Source organism: Ips typographus, linkage group LG5 (assembly GCF_016097725.1).
Source record: "Ips typographus isolate SLU linkage group LG5, UJ_Ityp_2.0, whole genome shotgun sequence".
Lineage (NCBI taxonomy): Eukaryota > Metazoa > Arthropoda > Insecta > Coleoptera > Curculionidae > Ips > Ips typographus.
Genome location: NC_138426.1, coordinates 10,238,083 through 10,261,835, shown reverse-complemented (window position 1 = coordinate 10,261,835; position 23,753 = coordinate 10,238,083). Strand labels below are relative to the sequence as shown.

General features: G+C 30.8%; 1 protein-coding gene across 1 annotated transcript in view; it reads left to right on the top strand.

The window, feature by feature from the left end:
- The window catches only part of LOC145729011 (oxytocin receptor-like), a 91,529-nt gene that overhangs the window by 60,625 nt on the left and 7,151 nt on the right, over positions 1-23,753 (top strand). The window contains exons 4-7 of the mRNA XM_081979615.1: positions 8,356-8,526; positions 8,581-8,675; positions 12,746-13,023; positions 20,544-20,690. Of these exons, the coding sequence (XP_081835741.1) occupies positions 8,356-8,526; positions 8,581-8,675; positions 12,746-13,023; positions 20,544-20,690 (691 nt within the window). The remainder of the gene's footprint in view (positions 1-8,355; positions 8,527-8,580; positions 8,676-12,745; positions 13,024-20,543; positions 20,691-23,753) is intronic.

The window sequence follows — 23,753 nt, the reverse complement described above, 5'->3', positions numbered from 1 at the left end:
GTGATCGGAAAAATTTAAATTTGCAGTTGGCAACACTGTAAAGTTAAGTTAACACCCGTCAACCAGAGTCATGTAACTCGGAAAGTGTCATCTTTTACCTTGAAAATTCGTAGTTGGCAACACTGTAAAGTTAAACGTCAAAGCCACAATTAAATGTCAGTAACACCTGTCAACCAGAGTCATGTGATTCGGAAAGTGTCATCTTTTACCTTGAGTAATTGGTAAATTACATGTCAACAGCTGAAAAACTTAAAATTGCAAAAGCACGTCACGTGATTGTGACAATTTAAATTCGCATCTGGCAACACTGTAAAGTATAGTTGAAACTTGTCAACGACAGTCACGTGATCCTGAAAATATCGTCTTTTACTTTAGAAATAATGTAAATTATATTTAAACCGTTGAAAACGCTAAAATTGTAAAAACACGTCACGTAATTGGGACAATTTAGATTTGCAGCTGGCAACACTGTAAAGTGAAGGTAAAATCTGTGAACAACAGTCACGTGACCCTGAAAATTTTCTCTTTAGTCTTGAAATGTCTGTAAATTACATATAAACAATTGGAAAAAGTAAAATTATAAAAGCACGTCACGTGATCGGAAAGATTTAAATTCGCTGTTGGCAACACTGTAATGTTAAATGTCAAAACAGCGATTAAATGTCAGTAACACCTGTCAACCACTATCACGTGATCCGGAAAATGTCGTTTTTAATCTTGGAAAATATCTAAATTACATTTTAACTTTTATAAGCCTAAAATATCGAAAGCACGTCACGTGATCAAGACAATTTAAGTTCTCAGCTGGCAACACTGTAAAGTGATGTTGAAACTTTCCAACAACAGTCACGTGATCCGGAAAATATCGTCTTTTACATTGAAAAGCCTCTAAATTACATTTGAACAATTAAACACGCTAAAACTGTAAAAGCACGTGACGTGACAAATTTCAATTTGCAGCTGGCAACACTGTAAAGTAGTTAGTTAAATTCTTTATGAAAAAGTGCAGTCTCTAAACTTATTTAGTAACAAATAAGATGTTATTTTGGTCCAATTTTGCTTCAAATCATTCTCAGTTCTTATGGCAAAACCCAATAAGATAGTGACTTCTTTCAAGCAATTTTGAACGATAATGATTTGTTGTATCTGCTTCGCGATTAAGATATTTTGTGACTCGAAGGAAATGAAATATCTAAACTTCCTACAATAAATACAATAAATTAGAAGTTTCTGGAGAAAATTACCACTAATTTTGACAATTTTTCAAATCAAACAGCTTTTGACGTAACAGCGTCATCCTATTTTACTTTGATTTTTGCCATATAAGTCCTGGAAGAAAACCTTTTAAATTACACCTGAACCTGCTGCTTTTTGCCTGAAAGGCACCTCTGACAAATTTACTTAGGTCATTCTTTCCGTCCCTTAGAAAAAAAGTTAACAATCCCCCTAATAGCTGCTACAGCACTCTTTTATACCAAAATGTTTTGTGCAAAAAACAGGTAACCTCCAGGAACAAAACGAGCCCTAAAAGTTCCTTTTTTTTAACTTTTGATGTATTTTCATAATACGTAAGCATTTAAAAGGCTTTGAAAAAGGCTTCTAGACAATTTAAGAACAATAAAGAAGCTTTCAGGCAGCATTTTTGACTGAACAAAACAGAAAGAAACCTTCCAGTGTTAATTTGACTACTGGAAGAGAGTAAGAAGCTTTCTGTCTCCAATAAAAGGTTCTATGGCTTCAATTTGACAATTTCTACCTTATAAAATGCTTACAGAATTACTATGACAACTTAACTAGTTCATGACGCATTTACATACAGGGTGGTAGAAAAAAAAAACGTCTTTGACACAATATTTTCAGCAGTTGACTTCAATAATTTACCCAACTTGCCTTTTGTTGCAGGCTTTTACTAGTTTATTTCAATAATTACTGTACTATTTCCGAATTTATAATTACCACAATTTGCTTAAATTTTGGCTCAACTAAATGACAGAACAAGGAACAAACTTAAAACAGAATAACTAACATCAAATTTGAATCTGTACAGAATGAGCTTTCGTATACATTGTGTATATGGTCTCTGGATTTCGCATAATGTATGCATAAATACATACGTTTTTGCTAATCTAATTTTAAATACTTTGAGTAATCTCAACTAGACCAGAAAATGATTACAATCTACGTTTATATTTCAGTTCAAATATAAATATGTCCTAAATAGCAATTTCTGAGTAATAATTATAACAAAAAACTGATTTTAACAGCATGCAAATAGTTTTTAGTTTAGTTAATTAAAATATTTAAAGCTGCAACAAAGAGCTATCATCCGCAAACTTTTACCATTAAAAATAATGTAACACCCAAACTTTTGTCAGGAAAACTGAATATTATTAATTTAATTGAAAAACAGCGCACTGTGCCGCCATATTGACCGACAAAACTTTAATAACCAAACTTTTGTCGTTATAGTTCTGGAATTTAGATGACATGAGTATAAAGCAACATGTTACACGACTTAACCTATTAATTTCAATTTTGTTGCATGGAAATGTTGAGTTTTGGACAAATCAATTGTTTTGTTAATAATTAATAACCAGACTGCTTTGAGGTAATTTTATTCCCTAGAGATTTAATGTGTAAGAATTTATTACAGCACGACTAATCTAGTTTCATTTTGCTCTTGGGATAATTCACAAGTTTACATAAGTGTCCCTAAAACTCTCCTAAAAGTGAGTGTCATTGGTTAGTTAACTTTTCTTGTGCACGTTAATTAAAACAGGAGAAAAATAAAAAATATATACGATTTGACGACAGAAATGTATTTTGGGAATGAAAAACCAAAAACTAAAATTTTTCAAGAATTTGGTGTAAGTGACCGTGAAATTTTCTTCTCTTCGTGAAGGCTTCTAGAATATTATAAAATATTCCCGAAGCTTCTAGAATTGTTTTAAAACTGCCAAAAACCCTTTTTATTCTTCTAGGAGCTTTTTAAAAATGTCAGACGCCTCTAAAACACTTTTCACAATTACAGAGCCCTGTAGACATTTCTTAATCATTCCAAAAACCTTTTAAAAATGCACGAAAATTCTAGAATTGTTGTGAATGTGCCAGAACATCCTAAAAGCTATTTTTTAAATTCTAGAAACCTCTAAATTTTTTTTAAATTAAATTAATTTTTTTAAATGCTTTTTGAATCATTTTTGAAACACCAAAAGGCTTCCAGATTATTATAAAATATTCCAGAAGCTTCTAGAATTGTTTTAAAACTGCCAAAAACCCTATTTATTCTTCTAGGAGCTTTTTAAAAATGTCAGACGCCTCTAAAACACTTTTCACAGTTACAGAGCCCTGTAGACATTTCTTAATCATTCCAAAAACTTTTTAAAAATGCAGGAAAATTCTAGAATTATTGTGAATGTGCCAGAACATCCTAAAAGATATTTTTTAAATTCTAAAAACCTCTAAAAATTTTTTAATTAAATTAATTTTTTTAAATGCTTTTTGAATCATTTTTGAAACACCAAAAGGCTTCCAGATTATTATAAAATATTCCAGAAGCTTCTAGAATTGTTTTAAAACTGCCAAAAACCCTATTTATTCTTCTAGGAGCTTTTTAAAAATGTCAGATGCCTCTAAAACACTTTTCACAATTACAGAGCCCTGTAGACATTTCTTAATCATTCCAAAAACTTTTTAAAAATGCAGGAAAATTCTAGAATTATTGTGAATGTGCCAGAACACCCTAAAAGCAATTTTTTAAATTCTAGAAACCTCTAAAACTATTTAATTAGATTATTTTTTTTAAATGCTTTTTGAATCATTTTTTAAACGCCAAAAGGCTTCTAGATTATTATAAAATATTCCAGAAGCTTCTAGAATTGTTTTAAAACTGCCAAAAACCCTTTTTATTCTTCTAGGAGCTTTTTAAAAATGTCAGAAGCCTCTAAAACACTTTTCACAATTACAGACCCCTGTAGACATTTCTTAATTATTCCAAAAACCTTTTAAAAATGCACGAAAATTCTAGAATTATTGTGAATGTGCCAGAACATCGTAAAAGATATTTTTTAAATTCTAGAAACCTCTAAAATTTTTTTAATTAAATTATTTTTTTTAAATGCTTTTTGAATCATTTTTGAAACACCAAACGGCTTCCAGATTATTATAAAATATTCCAGAAGCTTCTAGAATTGTTTTAAAACTGCCAAAAACCCTATTTATTCTTCTAGGAGCTTTTTAAAAATGTCAGATGCCTCTAAAACACTTTTCACAATTACAGAGCCCTGTAGACATTTCTTAATCATTCCAAAAACTTTTTAAAAATGCAGGAAAATTCTAGAATTATTGTGAATGTGCCAGAACACCCTAAAAGCAATTTTTTAAATTCTAGAAACCTCTAAAACTATTTAATTAGATTATTTTTTTTAAATGCTTTTTGAATCATTTTTTAAACGCCAAAAAGCTTCTAGATTATTATAAAATATTCCAGAAGCTTCTAGAATTGTTTTAAAACTGCCAAAAACCCCTTTTTATTCTTCTAGGAGCTTTTTAAAAATGTCAGAAGCCTCTAAAACACTTTTCACAATTACAGACCTCTGTAGACATTTCTTAATCATTCCAAAAACCTTTTAAAAATGCACGAAAATTCTAGAATTATTGTGAATGTGCCAGAACATCCTAAAAGCTATTTTTTAAATTCTAGAAACCTCTAAATTTTTTTTAAATTAAATTAATTTTTTTAAATGCTTTTTGAATCATTTTTGAAACACCAAAAGGCTTCCAGATTATTATAAAATATTCCAGAAGCTTCTATAATTGTTTTAAAACTGCCAAAAACCCTTTTTATTCTTCTAGGAGCTTTTTAAAAATGTCAGACGCCTCTAAAACACTTTTCACAATTACAGACCTCTGTAGACATTTCTTAATCATTCCAAAAACCTTTTAAAAATGCACGAAAATTCTAGAATTATTGTGAATGTGCCAGAACATCCTAAAAGCTATTTTTTAAATTCTAGAAACCTCTAAAAATTTTTTAATTAAATTAATTTTTTTAAATGCTTTTTGAATCATTTTTGAAACACCAAAAGGCTTCCAGATTATTATAAAATATTCCAGAAGCTTCTAGAATTGTTTTAAAACTGCCAAAAACCCTATTTATTCTTCTAGGAGCTTTTTAAAAATGTCAGATGCCTCTAAAACACTTTTCACAATTACAGAGCCCTGTAGACATTTCTTAATCATTCCAAAAACTTTTTAAAAATGCAGGAAAATTCTAGAATTATTGTGAATGTGCCAGAACATCCTAAAAGCTATTTTTTAAATTCTAGAAACCTCTAAATTTTTTTTAAATTAAATTAATTTTTTTAAATGCTTTTTGAATCATTTTTGAAACACCAAAAGGCTTCCAGATTATTATAAAATATTCCAGAAGCTTCTAGAATTGTTTTAAAACTGCCAAAAACCCTATTTATTCTTCTAGGAGCTTTTTAAAAATGTCAGATGCCTCTAAAACACTTTTCACAATTACAGAGCCCTGTAGACATTTCTTAATCATTCCAAAAACTTTTTAAAAATGCAGGAAAATTCTAGAATTATTGTGAATGTGCCAGAACATCCTAAAAGCTATTTTTTAAATTCTAGAAACCTCTAAATTTTTTTTAAATTAAATTAATTTTTTTAAATGCTTTTTGAATCATTTTTGAAACACCAAAAGGCTTCCAGATTATTATAAAATATTCCAGAAGCTTCTAGAATTGTTTTAAAACTGCCAAAAACCCTATTTATTCTTCTAGGAGCTTTTTAAAAATGTCAGATGCCTCTAAAACACTTTTCACAATTACAGAGCCCTGTAGACATTTCTTAATCATTCCAAAAACTTTTTAAAAATGCAGGAAAATTCTACAATTATTGTGAATGTGCCAGAACACCCTAAAAGCAATTTTTTAAATTCTAGAAACCTCTAAAACTATTTAATTAGATTATTTTTTTTAAATGCTTTTTGAATCATTTTTTAAACGCCAAAAGGCTTCTAGATTATTATAAAATATTCCAGAAGCTTCTAGAATTGTTTTAAAACTGCCAAAAACCCTTTTTATTCTTCTAGGACCTTTTTAAAAATGTCAGAAGCCTCTAAAACACTTTTCACAATTACAGACCCCTGTAGACATTTCTTAATCATTCCAAAAACCTTTTAAAAATGCACGAAAATTCTAGAATTATTGTGAATGTGCCAGAACATCCTAAAAGATATTTTTTAAATTCTAGAAACCTCTAAAATTTTTTTAATTTAATTATTTTTTTTAAATGCTTTTTGAATTATTTTTTAAACACCAAACGGCTTCTATAATATTATAAAATATTCCCGAAGCTTCTATAATTGTTTTAAAATTGTCAAAAACTCTTTTAATTCTTCTAGGAGCTTTTTAAAAATGTCAGACGCCTCTTAAACACTTTTCACAGTTACAGACCTCTGTAGACATTTCTTAATCATTCCAAAAACCTTTTAAAAATGCACGAAAATTCTAGAATTATTGTGAATGTGCCAGAACATCCTAAAAGCTATTTTTTAAATTCTAGAAACCTCTAAATTTTTTTTAAATTAAATTAATTTTTTTAAATGCTTTTTGAATCATTTTTTAAACACCAAACGGCTTCTAGAATATTATAAAATATTCCCGAAGCTTCTAGAATTGTTTTAAAACTGCCAAAAACCCTTTTTATTCTTCTAGGAGCTTTTTAAAAAAGGTCAGACGACTCTAAAACACTTTTCACAATTACAGACCCCTGTAGACATTTCTTAATCATTCCAAAAACCTTTTAAAAATGCACGAAAATTCTAGAATTATTGTAAATGTGCCAGAACATCCTAAAAGCTATTTTTTAAATTCTAGAAACCTCTAAAACTTTTTTAATTAGATTATTTTTTTTTAATGCTTTCTGAATCATTTAAACACCAAAAGGCTTCTAGAATATTATAAAATATTCCAGAAGCTTCTAGAATTGTTTTAAAACTGCCAAAAACCCTTTTAATTCTTCTAAGAGCTTTTTAAAAAATGTCAGACGCAACTATATAAATTTGACGAAACGACTGTCAAACCAACTAGAGATATTCACGGAAATAATAGTTTTTTGATTGTCTAGGTTGGGCTCAACTCATTTGTGACGTCAGACGACGTTCATTTGACTTTTAGTATAGATTTTTGGACAATTTAAATCCCAAGCAATGAAAAGTGATGGTGACTAACCAAAAGCCGCCACAAGTTTAATTTACGTTTCAGTTAAAATATACAAACAAAATAACAAAAAAAAAAAACAATTTACTATTATTTTACAGTAATTTTAAGACCATTTTTCTATGTTATAACACTTTTACAATTAATGCTAAAACAAATACCTAGTTACTATCAAAGTTTCGAGTTAGCAACATTGTTTTTTTACTGCATTTAATTAAAAACGCCTGCAACACTCAATTGGCGCAGTATCGATTAATATCACGAAACCTTTCTCATAAAGTGAAAACCAATTTGTTGCTCTAAAATGGGTTTGGCAAGCGATGCATAGCCAAACCGATTAACCGGAAATGGTACGATTGAAACCTACAGAGTATTAAAAATTTTAAAATGCTTTTCAACAATCCTGTAGAGAGTGAAATTTTCTACAACTTTCTTATTTACACTTTTGCTGTATCTCTTCAAATAACGGAGCTACATTCAGTTGAACCTACACTATGGAATTATTTAAGCACTTGAGTGTAAAGGTGACAGGTTTTGCCCTATAATTCCTTTAAAAGGCCCTTTAGGGCAAAAACCACTTGAAAGAAATCTGAAACAGCGTGAAATTCCCTACAACACTCTAATTTACACTTTTGCTGTATCTTCTCAAATAACGGAGCTACGTTCTGTTGAACCTACACTATGGAGTTGCATTGCGGACAGTTTCTGGCCTGTAACTCCCTTAAATAGCTTTTTATGGCAAAAATGCTTTTCAACAATCTTGTAGAGAGTGAAATTTTCTACAACTCTCTGATTTACACTTTTGCTGTAACTCCTCAAATAACGAAGCTATGTAGTGTTGAAATCGATGAAGCTACTGAAGGCTTGTAATTTCCTTAAATGACCTTTAAGGGCAAAATCACTTGAATGTAATTTTATAGAGAGTGAAATTTCTTACAACCATCTAATAAACACATAAATCCAGTGAAATTTATACTAAACAAATCCAAAAAAATGACATTAGAAAATTCTCAAACAGAGCTCTTCCGGTTGAACCAAAAGTGAATAAAATTACAAAACTCCTCGCCCTTATCGCTTTCTTATTTAACATCTTTTTGAGGTTTTCCAAATTATTTTTTTTTAGTATGGACAAACGTTGGGACCATATCTAAGTTCGTACGTCTTAATGGCCACCGCCATAGACAGGCACCAGGCTATTTGTTATCCTTTGACTTATTGTTCTTGGACGTCCAGAAGGTCGAAAGCCATGATGTATGTGGCTTGGATAGCCAGTTTGCTGTGTTGTATACCTCAGGTGGGTTTCCCAGTATTTTAAATTAACTTTTACAACAATATATTGTTTCATCAGGTGGTTATATTTTCTTATCAAGAAGTTGCTCCAGGTGTAAACGACTGTTGGGCGACGTTTAGCAGAGAATGGGGTGAACAAGCCTACGTTATATGGTGAGTTCTGATGTTATTTATAATGGTAAAACTACATTAGAAACCCTTGTTTTCTGTCCGTTTGGCCTTGTCTTGTCAGATGCATTGATCTGGTGTTAGCACGTCCATTAGTAATAAATGATAAGGGACAAAATGGGCCATAATTTTCAGTTTTGCCTCCATCGAAACTACACAACGTGACTGTCAATTTATTTCTTTTAAAGGAAAATTCGTGATAAAATGTGGGAGTTTCATTTTCAGTTCGTTAACTCGTAAAAACATAGACAGACTACAAAAAGTGTTTGATGTAACTTTTACTAAACTCTGGAAACACAGGTATCCCTAATTATCCCCTATTAGGTAACATTTTAGGGGTAACAGTGAAGGAAAGGTTTCGATCCCATTTTGAGGTTAGCCCTAAAGTGGATATCATTGTTTCACAACTTTACAGTGCCTGGATGTAACCAGGATTAGTAGAATTTCTGTTTCCTGGTTCTGAAGTAAATTTTCAACTCTCATCCATTAAAAATAATTGACTGCTAGTGTTATTTCCACGTGTAAAACAGGAACAACAATTTAAGGGTTATTAGTTTTCCTGAGGCTCATCCCTTTAAGGCACGTGCACTAGAGATGAAAGGACCTTCATTAATATTAATCAGTGTTGCATATTCAAAATTGCTATACTCCATCAATTCTTGAATATTTGATGTAAATGTGAACACAAAATCACACTTTTTTTTCCATTTGATAGTGCAATCGTTTCTTGATACTAAATAAATGATTTCAAATGTATTAAATTGTAAGTTTCTGAGTGTTTTATTTTATTTTTAATGTGCCATTTTGTGGAAAAACAGTTGCCTTTACATAGAATGAGTTTAAACGGAAAATCTATTTAAGCAATTAATGTCTTTCAAGCCACTTTTGACTTTATATAACTTGAATTATTATGTAAAAATACCAAAAATCTATTACCTTTACATAAAATGTGAGAAATGTATTTTAAAAATTACTGGAATAGTCAATTTTCACATTCTTCCAGTTTCAAAGATTAGAATTGGTTTTTTAAATCAATTTTCATGCTTTCACCCTTTGAAATGTTAAAAATTTACTTTTACTATTGAGTCTCAGTTCCAATTAGTGAAATTTAAGTTAAAAACTTAAAATTTTCCTGCTTAATTGAAAAATTTATTTTAAAATTTATTGGAATAGTCAATTTTAGATAGAAATTTGACTTGGAAGCTTAAATTTTACATTTGAAACACCTAAATTGACTTTAAAAGGCAATTTTCATGTTTTGCAAGTTCTAAGGCCTGTAATTTGTTTTTGAAGTCAAGTTTCAATTTTTTGTAACTTTAAAGTTTTAGTTTCGTTCTTTAGAGTTTTACTTCCCATTTATGAAATTTGACTTAAAACTTTAAAACTAATATTTTAAATGCCTAAATTGACTACAGAATTGACTTGAAAAGGCAGTTTTTACATTTTACAAGTTCCAGGGCTTGCAATTTGTTTATAAAGTCGAGTTTCAGGCTTTTGTATCTTTAAAACCTGAAAAATTTATTTTTATTTTCGAATTTCAGTTTCAATTGATTAAATTTGACTTGGAAGTTTATAATTTACATTTCAAATGCTTAAATTGACTAGAGAATTGACTTGAAAAGGCAATATTTACATTATACAAGTTCCAGGGCTTGCAATTTCTTTGTGAAGTCAAGTTTCAAGCTTTCCTGTTTTTAAATCCTCAAGAATCCAATTTCAATGTCGAATTTTACTTCCCATTTATGAAATTTGACTTGAAACTTTAAAATTAATATTTTAAACTCCTAAATTGACTACAGAATTACCTTGAAAAGGCAATTTTTACATTTTACAAGTTCCAGGGCTTGCAATTTGTTTGTGAAGTCAAGTTTCAAGCTTTTGTATCTTTAAACCAGAGAAATTTATTTTTATTTTCGAATTTCACTTTCAATTGATGAAATTTGACTTGAAACTTTAAAATTAATATTTATTTATTAATATTTGAAATGCCTAAATTGACTTGAAGAGGCAATTTTTTCATTTTACAAGTTCCAGGGCTGGCAATTTGTTTGTGAAGTCGAGTTTCGAGCTTTTGTATCTTTAAAATCTCAAAAATTCATTTTTATTGTCGAACTTTACTTCTAATTTATAAAATTTGACTTGGAAGCTTTAAATTTACATTTTAAATGTCTAATTTTACTGCAAAATTTACTTTGAAAGACAATTTTCACATTTTACAAGGTCCAGGAGTTGAAATTTGTTTTTGAAGCCCAGATTCAATCTCCTGTATCTTTAAAACTTCAAGAATTTTTTTTTGTCAAATTTCAGTTTTAATTAAATAAATTTGACTTAGAAGCTTAAAATTTACATTTCAAATTTCTAAATTGATAAAAGAATTGACATGGAAAGGCAATTTTCACGTTTTTCAAGTTTTAGGGCTTGTAATTTGTTTTTAAATTTAAATTTCAAGCCTCCATATTTTTAAAACTTCAAAAACTTATTTTTATGGTCGAATTTCAGTTTGAATTTATAAAATTTGACTTGAAAATCTTAAAATGTGCGTTTTAAATTAATAAATTAACTTAAAAAAGTAATTTTTACGTTTTACAAGTTCAAGAGCTTGCAATTTGTTTTTAAAGTCCTTTAAAAAAATGTTATGTTTGAATTTCCGTTTTAATTGATGAAATTTGACTTAAATTTAAATTTTTAACCCAAAAATTGATCATAGAATGGATCTGAAAAGTAAATTTTTACGTTTTCTAAGTTCCATGGCTTATGGCAATTGGTTTTTCAAGTAAATTTTCAAGCATCACATCCTTGAAATAGTACAAAGTCACTTTATAGCGATTGAGTTTAAATTCGAATTTAGGAAATCACACTTAGAAGCTTAGAATTTAAATTTTGGACCCAATAATTGACTATAGAATGGACCTGAAAAGTCAATTTTCCCATTTTTTAATTTCCAAAGTTTATAATTCGTTTTTGAGGTAAATTTTCAAGCTTTAGCGATATAATTGTAGTTGCAATTTAGGAAATTTTACTTGAAAGCCATGATTTTACTTGTTTAACTGAAAAATTAGTTTAAAATACTACTGGAAGGTCTATTTTCACATTTCCCAAGTGTCAGGGCTTAAAATTTCTTTTTGAAGGCAAATTTCAGCTTAAAATTTATTAGAAATTGACTCTAATGACAAAAATTTCAGTTTCAGTCAGTGAAATTCGATTTGAGAGTTAAAAAATTGCTTTTTTACCTAAAAATGTTACCTTGCATAGTCACATTTTGTAAAATTAACTTCTTTGTACTTTTCAACTGCAAAAAATGGGACACCCTGTATATTAATAGTCTAAAGCTTGTCATGGTTTACTTTACAGCCTACTATGTGTTGTAAAAAAAGCGTACAGTTCCCAATATACATATACAAGGAAACAAATTTTACAGAGAACTGTACTAAACTGGTTCAAAAGCCAAAAAGTGTACTATTTTAAATGGGACACCCTGTATGTTATTTAGCCTGTCATGGCTTGCTTTACAGTATTCTAGTGGCTGTACAGAGTGAATCAATGTTGGACTAAAGTTAATTTTGTCATTTGTTTCGAGAAATTTTAAAAAAATGTTATATAAAAATTTTTTAGTAAAAATTGGGATCCTAAGTTTAAAATTACTTTTGGATATACAGGGTGGTTCACAAAATTTTTTTGTCACTTTATTATACAGGGTAAATCCAAAAAGGTCGTGAATAGGCTACAGTCAAATACATTTTGACCACTCATACTTAACGATATAAATTTTTTAATAAAATTTTACAAAAAAACACTAAAATTTAGAACATTTTTGTTTATTACAGATTAACGATGTAAACCGTATCAAATTTACATTTTGTGCGTAGGTGGACTGTCTGTGACCCTCTTTCTTTCTAGTTTGATTGGAAAAACACTGAAAATATTGGCACAAAGGACCGATCAGACTTTACGAAGCCAAAGTAAAGATTTCAATGTGTTTTTCTTTCACCCTTAATGTTGCTTTTCCTCAGTGAATTTCAGTGTAATTAACCTTAAAAAAATATTTTTTTCCCTAGGTATTGCGTCACTGTTTTCATTATACCGCTACTAGTGTTAGTATACACGTACAGCTGTATTTGCCGGGAAATCTGGAGATGTTCTGATTCAAGCTTACGGCCACGCAGTATGAACAAATTCAGCACAAAACGAGACAGAATTCCTCTCATTTCTAGAGCTAAAATAAATACAGTAAAACAAACCATTGCCGTCATTGTAATGTATATTATTTGCTCGACACCTTTTATTGCTGCGCAACTTTGGGCTACCATCGACCCCACCAGTTCCTTTCTTGAAGGTTTGTAATTTTTCAACTTATACAGGGTGGTCCAAATTGTTGAATACTTAAAGGAAGGAAAGTACATACAAAATAAACTCCAAATTGTCATACAAACTACGCTCAGTTCAACTGGAGTTAGTTTGGTGCACCCTGTCACTTTTTGCCTTGTAACTCCTTAAGCAGGGCCTTTAAGGGCAAACAACTTATACAATCTTGTAGAAGATGAAATTTTCTACAACTTTTTTTATTTACACCATTTTGTAACTTCTCAAATAACAGAGCTATGCTCAGTCGAATTGGAGAAACAATCAGTATGGTTGATTGGCATTTTATACCTCCATCAGTGAGCATTTTTGACGTGTGTGACATTTGACTGTGATTTTAAACTAAACTATGACTTTCGTCGTAATCTTCTCCATCAAGCTATAAAATTAATCCAAATTAAAATCAGTATCAAATTCATTTTATAGCTTCATGAGTAGAGTTTTGACAGTTATTTCCCTCTCAGCTTCAGATATTTGTTTGAAACCTTAAAACTGTCAAATTTAATCCCACAGAGGTATGAACCAAGCAAACATACTTCAAAAGTATATTTTGATTTAGGTTCAATGCATTTAATAGTTTTATGAGCGCAATTTTGACATTTGGCTGTCAGTGTCAACTGTCATTCGTTCTGTTTTAAACCTGGAAACTGTCAAACTAAATGCCATAGTGGTACAAAAACAACGAAACATACGGAAAAAGTAACAAATTAAGATTGACATTGGTTGAATGCATTTGTGGCATTTGGCTGCTGTCTATTTCTGACTTAATTTTAGTCTGACTTTAAATATGACAGCCGTCAAAATCCTCTCCATATAGCTATAAAGTTACGAAATATTCTATAAAATGTGTAAAAACAGTATGAAATACATTTTATAGCTTCATGAGAAGAGTTTTGACAGTTGTTATGTTTGGCTGTCAGTTTTACATATTTTTTGTTCTCTTCGAAACCTCAAAACTGTTACATTTAATCTCATAGAGATATAAACCAATAAAACATACTTCAAAAGTAATAAGTTCAGTTTGATTTTGGTTGAATGCATTTTATACCTCCATAATGCACTTTTGACATTTGTAACATTTGGCTGCTTGTTTCTAACTTAATTTTAGTCTATTTTTAATTGAGAATAGTCAAAATCCTCTCCATCGCACTGTAAAATTACAAAACATTATTTAAAATCAGTATAAAGAGTATCAAAAACATTTTATAGCTTTTTGCATCGTTTTCTATATAATTAAATAGGAAATTTAATGGTGATTCCAAAAATTCATATAAACCAGTCATTTTCCCACTGCAAGGCGATTTTGTTCCTGACTGTCCATTCAAACTGTGTTTCTGGCAGTTCAAACTTTGACACCGCTTTTCTCCCTGACTGCACAAAATTTTGTAATGTTTTTTTAGATTATTGGATAGGAAATTTAATGTGGATTCCAAAAATGTGCTTAAAACAGTCATTTTCTCTTTCCAAGTGGGTTCTAGAAGCGATTTTGTGCCTAACTGTGCTCTTAAACCGTCTTTCTGACAGTTTATACTTTGACACCAGTTTTCAAATTGACTTTACCTGATTTTAAATTGTTTTTTATGTCATTTGATAGGAAATTTAATGAGGATTTCAAAAATGTCTTTCAAACAGTCATTTGCTCACTCCCAGTGGATTTTACAGGCAATTTTGTGCCTAACTGTTTTCTTAAACCGTCTTTCTGACAGTTTGTAATTTGACACCAGTTTTCAAATTGACTTTACCTGATTTTAAAGTGTTTTTTATGTCATTTGATAGGAAATTTAATGAGGATTCCAAAAATGTCTTTCAAACAGTCATTTGCTCACTCCCAGTAGATTTTACAGGCAATTTTGTGCCTAACTGTTTTCTTAAACCGTCTTTCTGACAGTTTATACTTTGACACCAGTTTTCAAATTGACTTTACCTGATTTTGAAGTGTTTTTTATGTCATTTGATAGGAAATTTAATTAAAATTCCAAAAATGGGCTTAAAACAGTCCTTTTCTCAGTCCAAGTGGGTTTTACAGGCAATTTTGTGCCTAACTGTTCTCTTAAACCGTCTTTCTGACAGTTTATACTTTGACACCAGTTTTCAAATTGACTTTACCTGATTTTAAATTGTTTTTTATGTCATTTGATAGGAAATTTAATGAGGATTCCAAAAATGTCTTTCAAACAGTCATTTGCTCACTCCCAGTAGACTTTACAGGCAATTTTGTGCCTAACTGTTTTCTTAAACCGTCTTTCTGACAGTTTATACTTTGACACCAGTTTTCAAATTGACTTTACCTGATTTTAAAGTGTTTTTTATGTCATTTGATAGGAAATTTAATTAAAATTCCAAAAATGGGCTTAAAACAGTACTTTTCTCAGTCCAAGTGGGTTTTACAGGCGATTATGTGCCTAACTGTTCTCTTAAACCGTCTTTCTGACAGTTTATACTTTGACACCAGTTTTCAAATTGACTTTACCTGATTTTAAATTGTTTTTTATGTCATTTGATAGGAAATTTAATGAGGATTCCAAAAATGTCTTTCAAACAGTCATTTGCTCACTCCCAGTGGATTTTACAGGCAATTTTGTGCCTAACTGTTTTCTTAAACCGTCTTTCTGACAGTTTGTAATTTGACACCAGTTTTCAAATTGACTTTACCTGATTTTAAAGTGTTTTTTATGTCATTTGATAGGAAATTTAATGAGGATTCCAAAAATGTCTTTCAAACAGTCATTTGCTCACTCCCAGTAGATTTTACAGGCAATTTTGTGCCTAACTGTTTTCTTAAACCGTCTTTCTGACAGTTTATACTTTGACACCAGTTTTCAAATTGACTTTACCTGATTTTGAAGTGTTTTTTATGTCATTTGATAGGAAATTTAATTAAAATTCCAAAAATGGGCTTAAAACAGTCCTTTTCTCAGTCCAAGTGGGTTTTACAGGCAATTTTGTGCCTAACTGTTCTCTTAAACCGTCTTTCTGACAGTTTATACTTTGACACCAGTTTTCAAATTGACTTTACCTGATTTTAAATTGTTTTTTATGTCATTTGATAGGAAATTTAATGTGGATTCCAAAAATGTGCTTAAAACAGTCATTTTCTCTTTCCAAGTGGGTTCTAGAAGCGATTTTGTGCCTAACTGTGCTCTTAAACCGTCTTTCTGACAGTTTATACTTTGACACCAGTTTTCAAATTGACTTTACCTGATTTTAAATTGTTTTTTATGTCATTTGATAGGAAATTTAATGTGGATTCCAAAAACGTGCTTAAAACAGTCATTTTCTCTTTCCAAGTGGGTTCTAGAAGCGATTTTGTGCCTAACTGTGCTCTTAAACCGTCTTTCTGACAGTTTATACTTTGACACCAGTTTTCAAATTGACTTTACCTGATTTTAAAGTGTTTTTTATGTCATTTGATAGGAAATTTAATGAGGATTCCAAAAATGTCTTTCAAACAGTCATTTGCTCACTCCCAGTAGATTTTACAGGCAATTTTGTGCCTAACTGTTTTCTTAAACCGTCTTTCTGACAGTTTATACTTTGACACCAGTTTTCAAATTGACTTTACCTGATTTTAAAGTGTTTTTTATGTCATTTGATAGGAAATTTAATTAAAATTCCAAAAATGGGCTTAAAACAGTACTTTTCTCAGTCCAAGTGGGTTTTACAGGCGATTATGTGCCTAACTGTTCTCTTAAACCGTCTTTCTGACAGTTTATACTTTGACACCAGTTTTCAAATTGACTTTACCTGATTTTAAAGTGTTTTTTATGTCATTTGATAGGAAATTTAATTAAAATTCCAAAAATGGGCTTAAAACAGTACTTTTCTCAGTCCAAGTGGGTTTTACAGGCGATTATGTGCCTAACTGTTCTCTTAAACCGTCTTTCTGACAGTTTATACTTTGACACCAGTTTTCAAATTGACTTTACCTGATTTTAAATTGTTTTTTATGTCATTTGATAGGAAATTTAATGAGGATTCCAAAAATGTCTTTCAAACAGTCATTTGCTCACTCCCAGTGGATTTTACAGGCAATTTTGTGCCTAACTGTTTTCTTAAACCGTCTTTCTGACAGTTTATACTTTGACACCAGTTTTCAAATTGACTTTACCTGATTTTAAATTGTTTTTTATGTCATTTGATAGGAAATTTAATGAGGATTCCAAAAATGTCTTTCAAACAGTCATTTGCTCACTCCCAGTAGATTTTACAGGCAATTTTGTGCCTAACTGTTTTCTTAAACCGTCTTTCTGACAGTTTATACTTTGACACCAGTTTTCAAATTGACTTTACCTGATTTTAAAGTGTTTTTTATGTCATTTGATAGGAAATTTAATTAAAATTCCAAAAATGGGCTTAAAACAGTCCTTTTCTCAGTCCAAGTGGGTTTTACAGGCGATTATGTGCCTAACTGTTCTCTTAAACCGTCTTTCTGACAGTTTATACTTTGACACCAGTTTTCAAATTGACTTTACCTGATTTTAAATTGTTTTTTATGTCATTTGATAGGAAATTTAATGAGGATTCCAAAAATGTCTTTCAAACAGTCATTTGCTCACTCCCAGTAGATTTTACAGGCAATTTTGTGCCTAACTGTTTTCTGAAACCGTCTTTCTGACAGTTTATACTTTGACACCAGTTTTCAAATTGACTTTACCTGATTTTAAAGTGTTTTTTATGTCATTTAATAGGAAATTTAATAAAAATTCCAAAAATGGGCTTAAAACAGTCCTTTTCTCAGTCCAAGTGGGTTTTACAGGCAATTTTGTGCCTAACTGTTCTCTTAAACCGTCTTTCTGACAGTTTATAATTTGACACCAGTTTTCAAATTGACTTTATTTGATTTTAAAATGTTTTTTATGTCATTTGATAGGAAATTTAAATAAAATTCCAAAAATGGGCTTGAAACAGTCCTTTTCTCAGTCCAAGTGGGTTTTACAGGCAATTTTGTGCCTAACTGTTCTCTTAAACCGTCTTTCTGACAGTTTATACTTTGACACCAGTTTTCAAATTGACTTTACCTGATTTTAAATTGTTTTTTATGTCATTTGATAGGAAATTTAATGAGGATTCCAAAAATGTCTTTCAAACAGTCATTTGCTCACTCCCAGTAGATTTTACAGGCAATTTTGTGCCTAACTGTTTTCTTAAACCGTCTTTCTGACAGTTTATACTTTGACACCAGTTTTCAAATTGACTTTACCTGATTTTAAATTGTTTTTTATGTCATTTGATAGGAAATTTAATTAAAATTCCAAAAATGGGCTTAAAACAGTCCTTTTCTCAGTCCAAGTGGGTTTTACAGGCGATTATGTGCCTAACTGTTCTCTTAAACCGTCTTTCTGACAGTTTATACTTTGACACCAGTTTTCAAATTGACTTTACCTGATTTTAAATTGTTTTTTATGTCATTTGATAGGAAATTTAATGAGGATTCCAAAAATGTCTTTCAAACAGTCATTTGCTCACTCCCAGTGGATCTTACAGGCAATTTTGTGCCTAACTGTTTTCTTAAACCGTCTTTCTGACAGTTTATACTTTGACACCAGTTTTCAAATTGACTTTACCTGATTTTAAAGTGTTTTTTATGTCATTTGATAGGAAATTTAATGAGGATTCCAAAAATGTCTTTCAAACAGTCATTTGCTCACTCCCAGTAGATTTTACAGGCAATTTTGTGCCTAACTGTTTTCTGAAACCGTCTTTCTGACAGTTTATACTTTGACACCAGTTTTCAAATTGACTTTACCTGATTTTAAAGTGTTTTTTATGTCATTTAATAGGAAATTTAATAAAAATTCCAAAAATGGGCTTAAAACAGTCCTTTTCTCAGTCCAAGTGGGTTTTACAGGCAATTTTGTGCCTAACTGTTCTCTTAAACCGTCTTTCTGACAGTTTATAATTTGACACCAGTTTTCAAATTGACTTTATTTGATTTTAAAATGTTTTTTATGTCATTTGATAGGAAATTTAAATAAAATTCCAAAAATGGGCTTGAAACAGTCCTTTTCTCAGTCCAAGTGGGTTTTACAGGCAATTTTGTGCCTAACTGTTCTCTTAAACCGTCTTTCTGACAGTTTATACTTTGACACCAGTTTTCAAATTGACTTTACCTGATTTTAAATTGTTTTTTATGTCATTTGATAGGAAATTTAATGAGGATTCCAAAAATGTCTTTCAAACAGTCATTTGCTCACTCCCAGTAGATTTTACAGGCAATTTTGTGCCTAACTGTTTTCTGAAACCGTCTTTCTGACAGTTTATACTTTGACACCAGTTTTCAAATTGACTTTACCTGATTTTAAAGTGTTTTTTATGTCATTTAATAGGAAATTTAATAAAAATTCCAAAAATGGGCTTAAAACAGTCCTTTTCTCAGTCCAAGTGGGTTTTACAGGCAATTTTGTGCCTAACTGTTCTCTTAAACCGTCTTTCTGACAGTTTATAATTTGACACCAGTTTTCAAATTGACTTTATTTGATTTTAAAATGTTTTGTATGTCATTTGATAGGAAATTTAATTAAAATTCCAAAAATGGGCTTAAAACAGTCCTTTTCTCAGTCCAAGTGGGTTTTACAGGCGATTATGTGCCTAACTGTTCTCTTAAACCGTCTTTCTGACAGTTTATACTTTGACACCAGTTTTCAAATTGACTTTACCTGATTTTAAATTGTTTTTTATGTCATTCGATAGTAAATTTAATGAGGATTTCAAAAATGTGCTTAAAAACATGATTCGGTCACTACAAGGGAGTTTTACAGACGATTTTGTCCCTGACTGTCTTTCCAAATTGTGGTTTTGATAGTATATAACTTTGACACCACTTTTTTCTCTGACTTTACCTGATTTTGTAGTATTTTTTATGTCATTAGATAGGAAATTTAATGAAAATTCAAAATATGTGCTTCAAAAAACATGATTTGGTTACTAGAAGTGGTTTTTACAGGGGATTTTGCATTATTTTGCCCCTGACTATCCTTTAATAAACCTTGTACACTGATTTGTAAATTTGTTGCAACAAACCAGTTTTTCCTAAATAACTCAAAAACGGTGAAAGTTACAAAAACCTTCCAAGAAACCGAAAATGTTTCTAATCAACTCCTTAACCCAACACTGTAAATTTGCAGGACCGTTTTTGATTCCAGTATACAGGGTGTGCATGAAAATTATGGTGTTTGACTGTTGTTGGTCATCCTGCACGCAATTTTTTAGATAGAATTTTTTGCTTAACACCTCTGGAAAGAGGAGCTCAAGGCGTTTAATTTGAGTTGCCCAAACTCCCTGAACTCATAAAAATAACCGAGTTACAGGGTGCTCAAATGGTAATAGTTAATTTTCCTGTCACACTGAATTTTGCGATATGACAATTTGGAGAATATTTTTTACATTCTTTCCACCCTTGAATTAACCTAGAATTTGGACAATCCCGTATATTAAAGCAAAGTGAATATTCATATAAAATGTATAATGAAATTCCTACAAAATTTGAATTTTCAGGTTCAACCTTCACAATCCTAACTCTTTTATACAGTCTAAACAGCTGCGTGAACCCCTGGATTTATTTGGTGTTTAACAGGGAGCTTCTCAGGCTATTGATCCGACACTCGACCGTTTCTAATAAAAGTTATCGGGGAGCATCAGAAGGTAAGTTTGAATTTTCAAGATGGAAAAAACAGCACAGATGTTGCGGAACAAAGCGGAAGTGTTATCGCTAAATTGCAGTCGTAATTTTCGACGGAAATTTGCTTTTTTTGTGGGCGGTGAAATTGCTATTCTAACCTAATTTGCGCTTTACTGCCGTTGTTGGCTTTTCGGAATTTTTACTCAACGAATATGTTCAATTATTGCTTTTTTCTTTTTCTGTTACAAAAGTGAAAAAGCAAGTTTTAATTCAATAATTAAATCAGTAGTTATTATGATACTGAACTTACTGTCCAGTATCGCTTTAGCTTTGCCTAAAACGCAAGCAAAAAATCATTTTTTTAAAATTCAAACAGTAAACAAAAAAAATGTTTATAAAAGCATTTCAAATTAATTGAATAGTCCATAAAAACAGACAGTGTTGCCAAATCAGAATATTTTTCATAGTTTTGACATTAGTGACAGATATCACGTGTATGTGACTACTGTAAAAATAACACACGTTTTATAGCGAATACTGCATGAAAGCTTGTCGCTGATTTGTACAATTTTTGAGCACAGTTTGACAGTTTTGACGTTAGTGACAGTTGTCACGTGGTTCTAGAACACTATTTAGCTAAACGTGAAAAATGACAAAATAACTGTCATGAATCTCACAAACACGTCTCGTTTCGAAAACTGTGTTAAACTGCAATTCTTGCAAATTCTAGTCAATTTCAAGAGTTTTAATTTTAATAACATATATCACGTAACTTTAGAGAACAATTTTTGCTAGGCAGTCACGTGACTACTGTCAAAATAACTGTCGTAAATCTCAAAAACACGTTTTATATCGATTACTTCAAGAAAAATTGTCTAAACCCTCATTTTTGTAACTTTCAAGTACAGTTTGAGAGTTTTGACGTTAGTGACAGTTGTCACGTGGTTCTAAAACATTCTTTAGTTAGACGGTCACGTGACAATTGTGAAAATAACTGTCATAAATCGCAGAAATACGTCTCGTTTCGAAAACTGTGTTAAACTGTAATTCTTGCAAATTCTAGTCAATTTCAAGAGTTTTAATTTTAATAACATATATCACGTAACTTTAGAGAACAATTTTTGCTAGGCAGTCACGTGACTACTGTCAAAATAACTGTCGTAAATCTGAGAAACACGTTTTATATCGATTACTTCAAGAAAAATTGTCTAAACCCTCATTTTTGTAACTTTCGAGTACAGTTTGAGAGTTTTGACGTTAGTGACAGTTGTCACGTGGTTCTAAAACATTCTTTAGTTAGACGGTCACGTGACAACTGTGAAAATAACTGCCATAAATCGCAGAAACACGTCTCGTTTCGAAAACTGTGTTAAACTGTAATTCTTGTAAATTCTAGTAAATTTCAAGAGTTTTGAAATTAATAACATATATCACGTGGCTTTAGAGAATAATTTTTGCTAGGCAGTCACGTGACTACTGTCAAAATACCTGTCGTAAATCTCAGCAACACGTTTTATATCGATTACTTCAAGAAAAATTGTCTAAACCCTTATTTTTGGAACTTTCGAGCACAGTTTGACAGTTTTGACGTTAGTGACAGTTGTCACGAGGTTCTAGAACACTATTTAGCTAGACGGTCAGGTGACAATTGTCAAAATAACTGTCAAAAATCTCAGAAACACGTCTTGTTTCGAAAACTGTGTTAAACTGCAGTTCTTGCAAATTCTAGGTAAATTTGACTGTGATAGATATCACGTGGTTTTTGGAAGATAAATTAGCTAGGCAGTCACGTGACCACATAAATATCAGAAACACGTTTTATATCAAATACTGCTAGAAAACTTTTCTAAAACCGGATTTTTGTCACTTTTGATTGTTGACACAGTTTGACAGTTTTGACTTTAGTGACAGTTGTCACGTGGTTTTAGTACAGTATTTAGCTAGACGGTCACGTGACGACTGTCAAAATAACTGTCATAAAATCTCAAAAACCAATCTCGTTTCGAAAACTGTGTTAAATTTGAATTCTTGTAGATTCTTTTGCAGAAATTTGATTTTAGAGGATAATTTAGCTAACGTGACTGCCTTCGAATAAGAAAATGATTGTTTTAAGCATATTTTTGAAATCCTCATTAAATTTCCTATTAGATAACCTAAAAAAACAGTACAAAATTTAGTACAGTCAAGGAGAAAAGCGGGGACAAAATTTGAACTGCCAGAAACACTGTTTGAAAGTACAGTCAGTGACAAAATCGCCTGTTAAACCCACTTGAAGTTAAAAAATTATTGTTTTAAGAACATTTTTGAAATTCTCATTAAATTTTCTATTCAATAACCGGAACAAACCGTACAAAATTTAGTACAGTCAGGGAGAAAAGCGGTTTCAAAGTTTGACCTGCCAGAAATACAGTTTGAATGTTCTACAACTCACATAATGACAATATGTTATTAAAAACGGTAGTTTATATACTAAAAAAAGCAGGAGAAAAACGGTAGATATACCGTTTTAACGGTAGACTTGGCAATAATAAAAAAACAACTGAATTAACTGGTTAACTTACACAATATAAAACTTTTCTAACAGGTTGATTACAAAATCCAGCCATATTTTAAAGAAGAAGAGAAGTCTATCAGAATGAGGAGAGAAGAGCAGAAGAACGTGTTAATATAGTTGAACTGGTCTATTGCTTACATATTCTTAAAGAAGATTCACTGGTTAATTACAAAATCTAGACATACTTTAAAGAAGAAGAGAAGTCTATCAGAATCAGGAGAAAAGAGCAGAAGAATGTGTTGATATAGTTGAACTGGTTTATTGCTCAAACATTTTTAAAAAAGATTCACTGATTGAATACAAAATCCAGTCATATTTTAAAGAAGAAGAGAAGTTTATCAGAATCAGGAGAAAAGAGCAGAAGAATGTGTTGATAACTGGTTTATTTCTCAGAAATGTTTAAAGAAGATTTACTGATTGATTACAAGATTCAGTCATATTTTAAAGCAGAAGAGAAGTCTACCAGAATCAGGAGAGAAGAGCAGAAGAATGTGTTGAACTGTAATTTAGGTGGGACATTGACAAAGCTCGA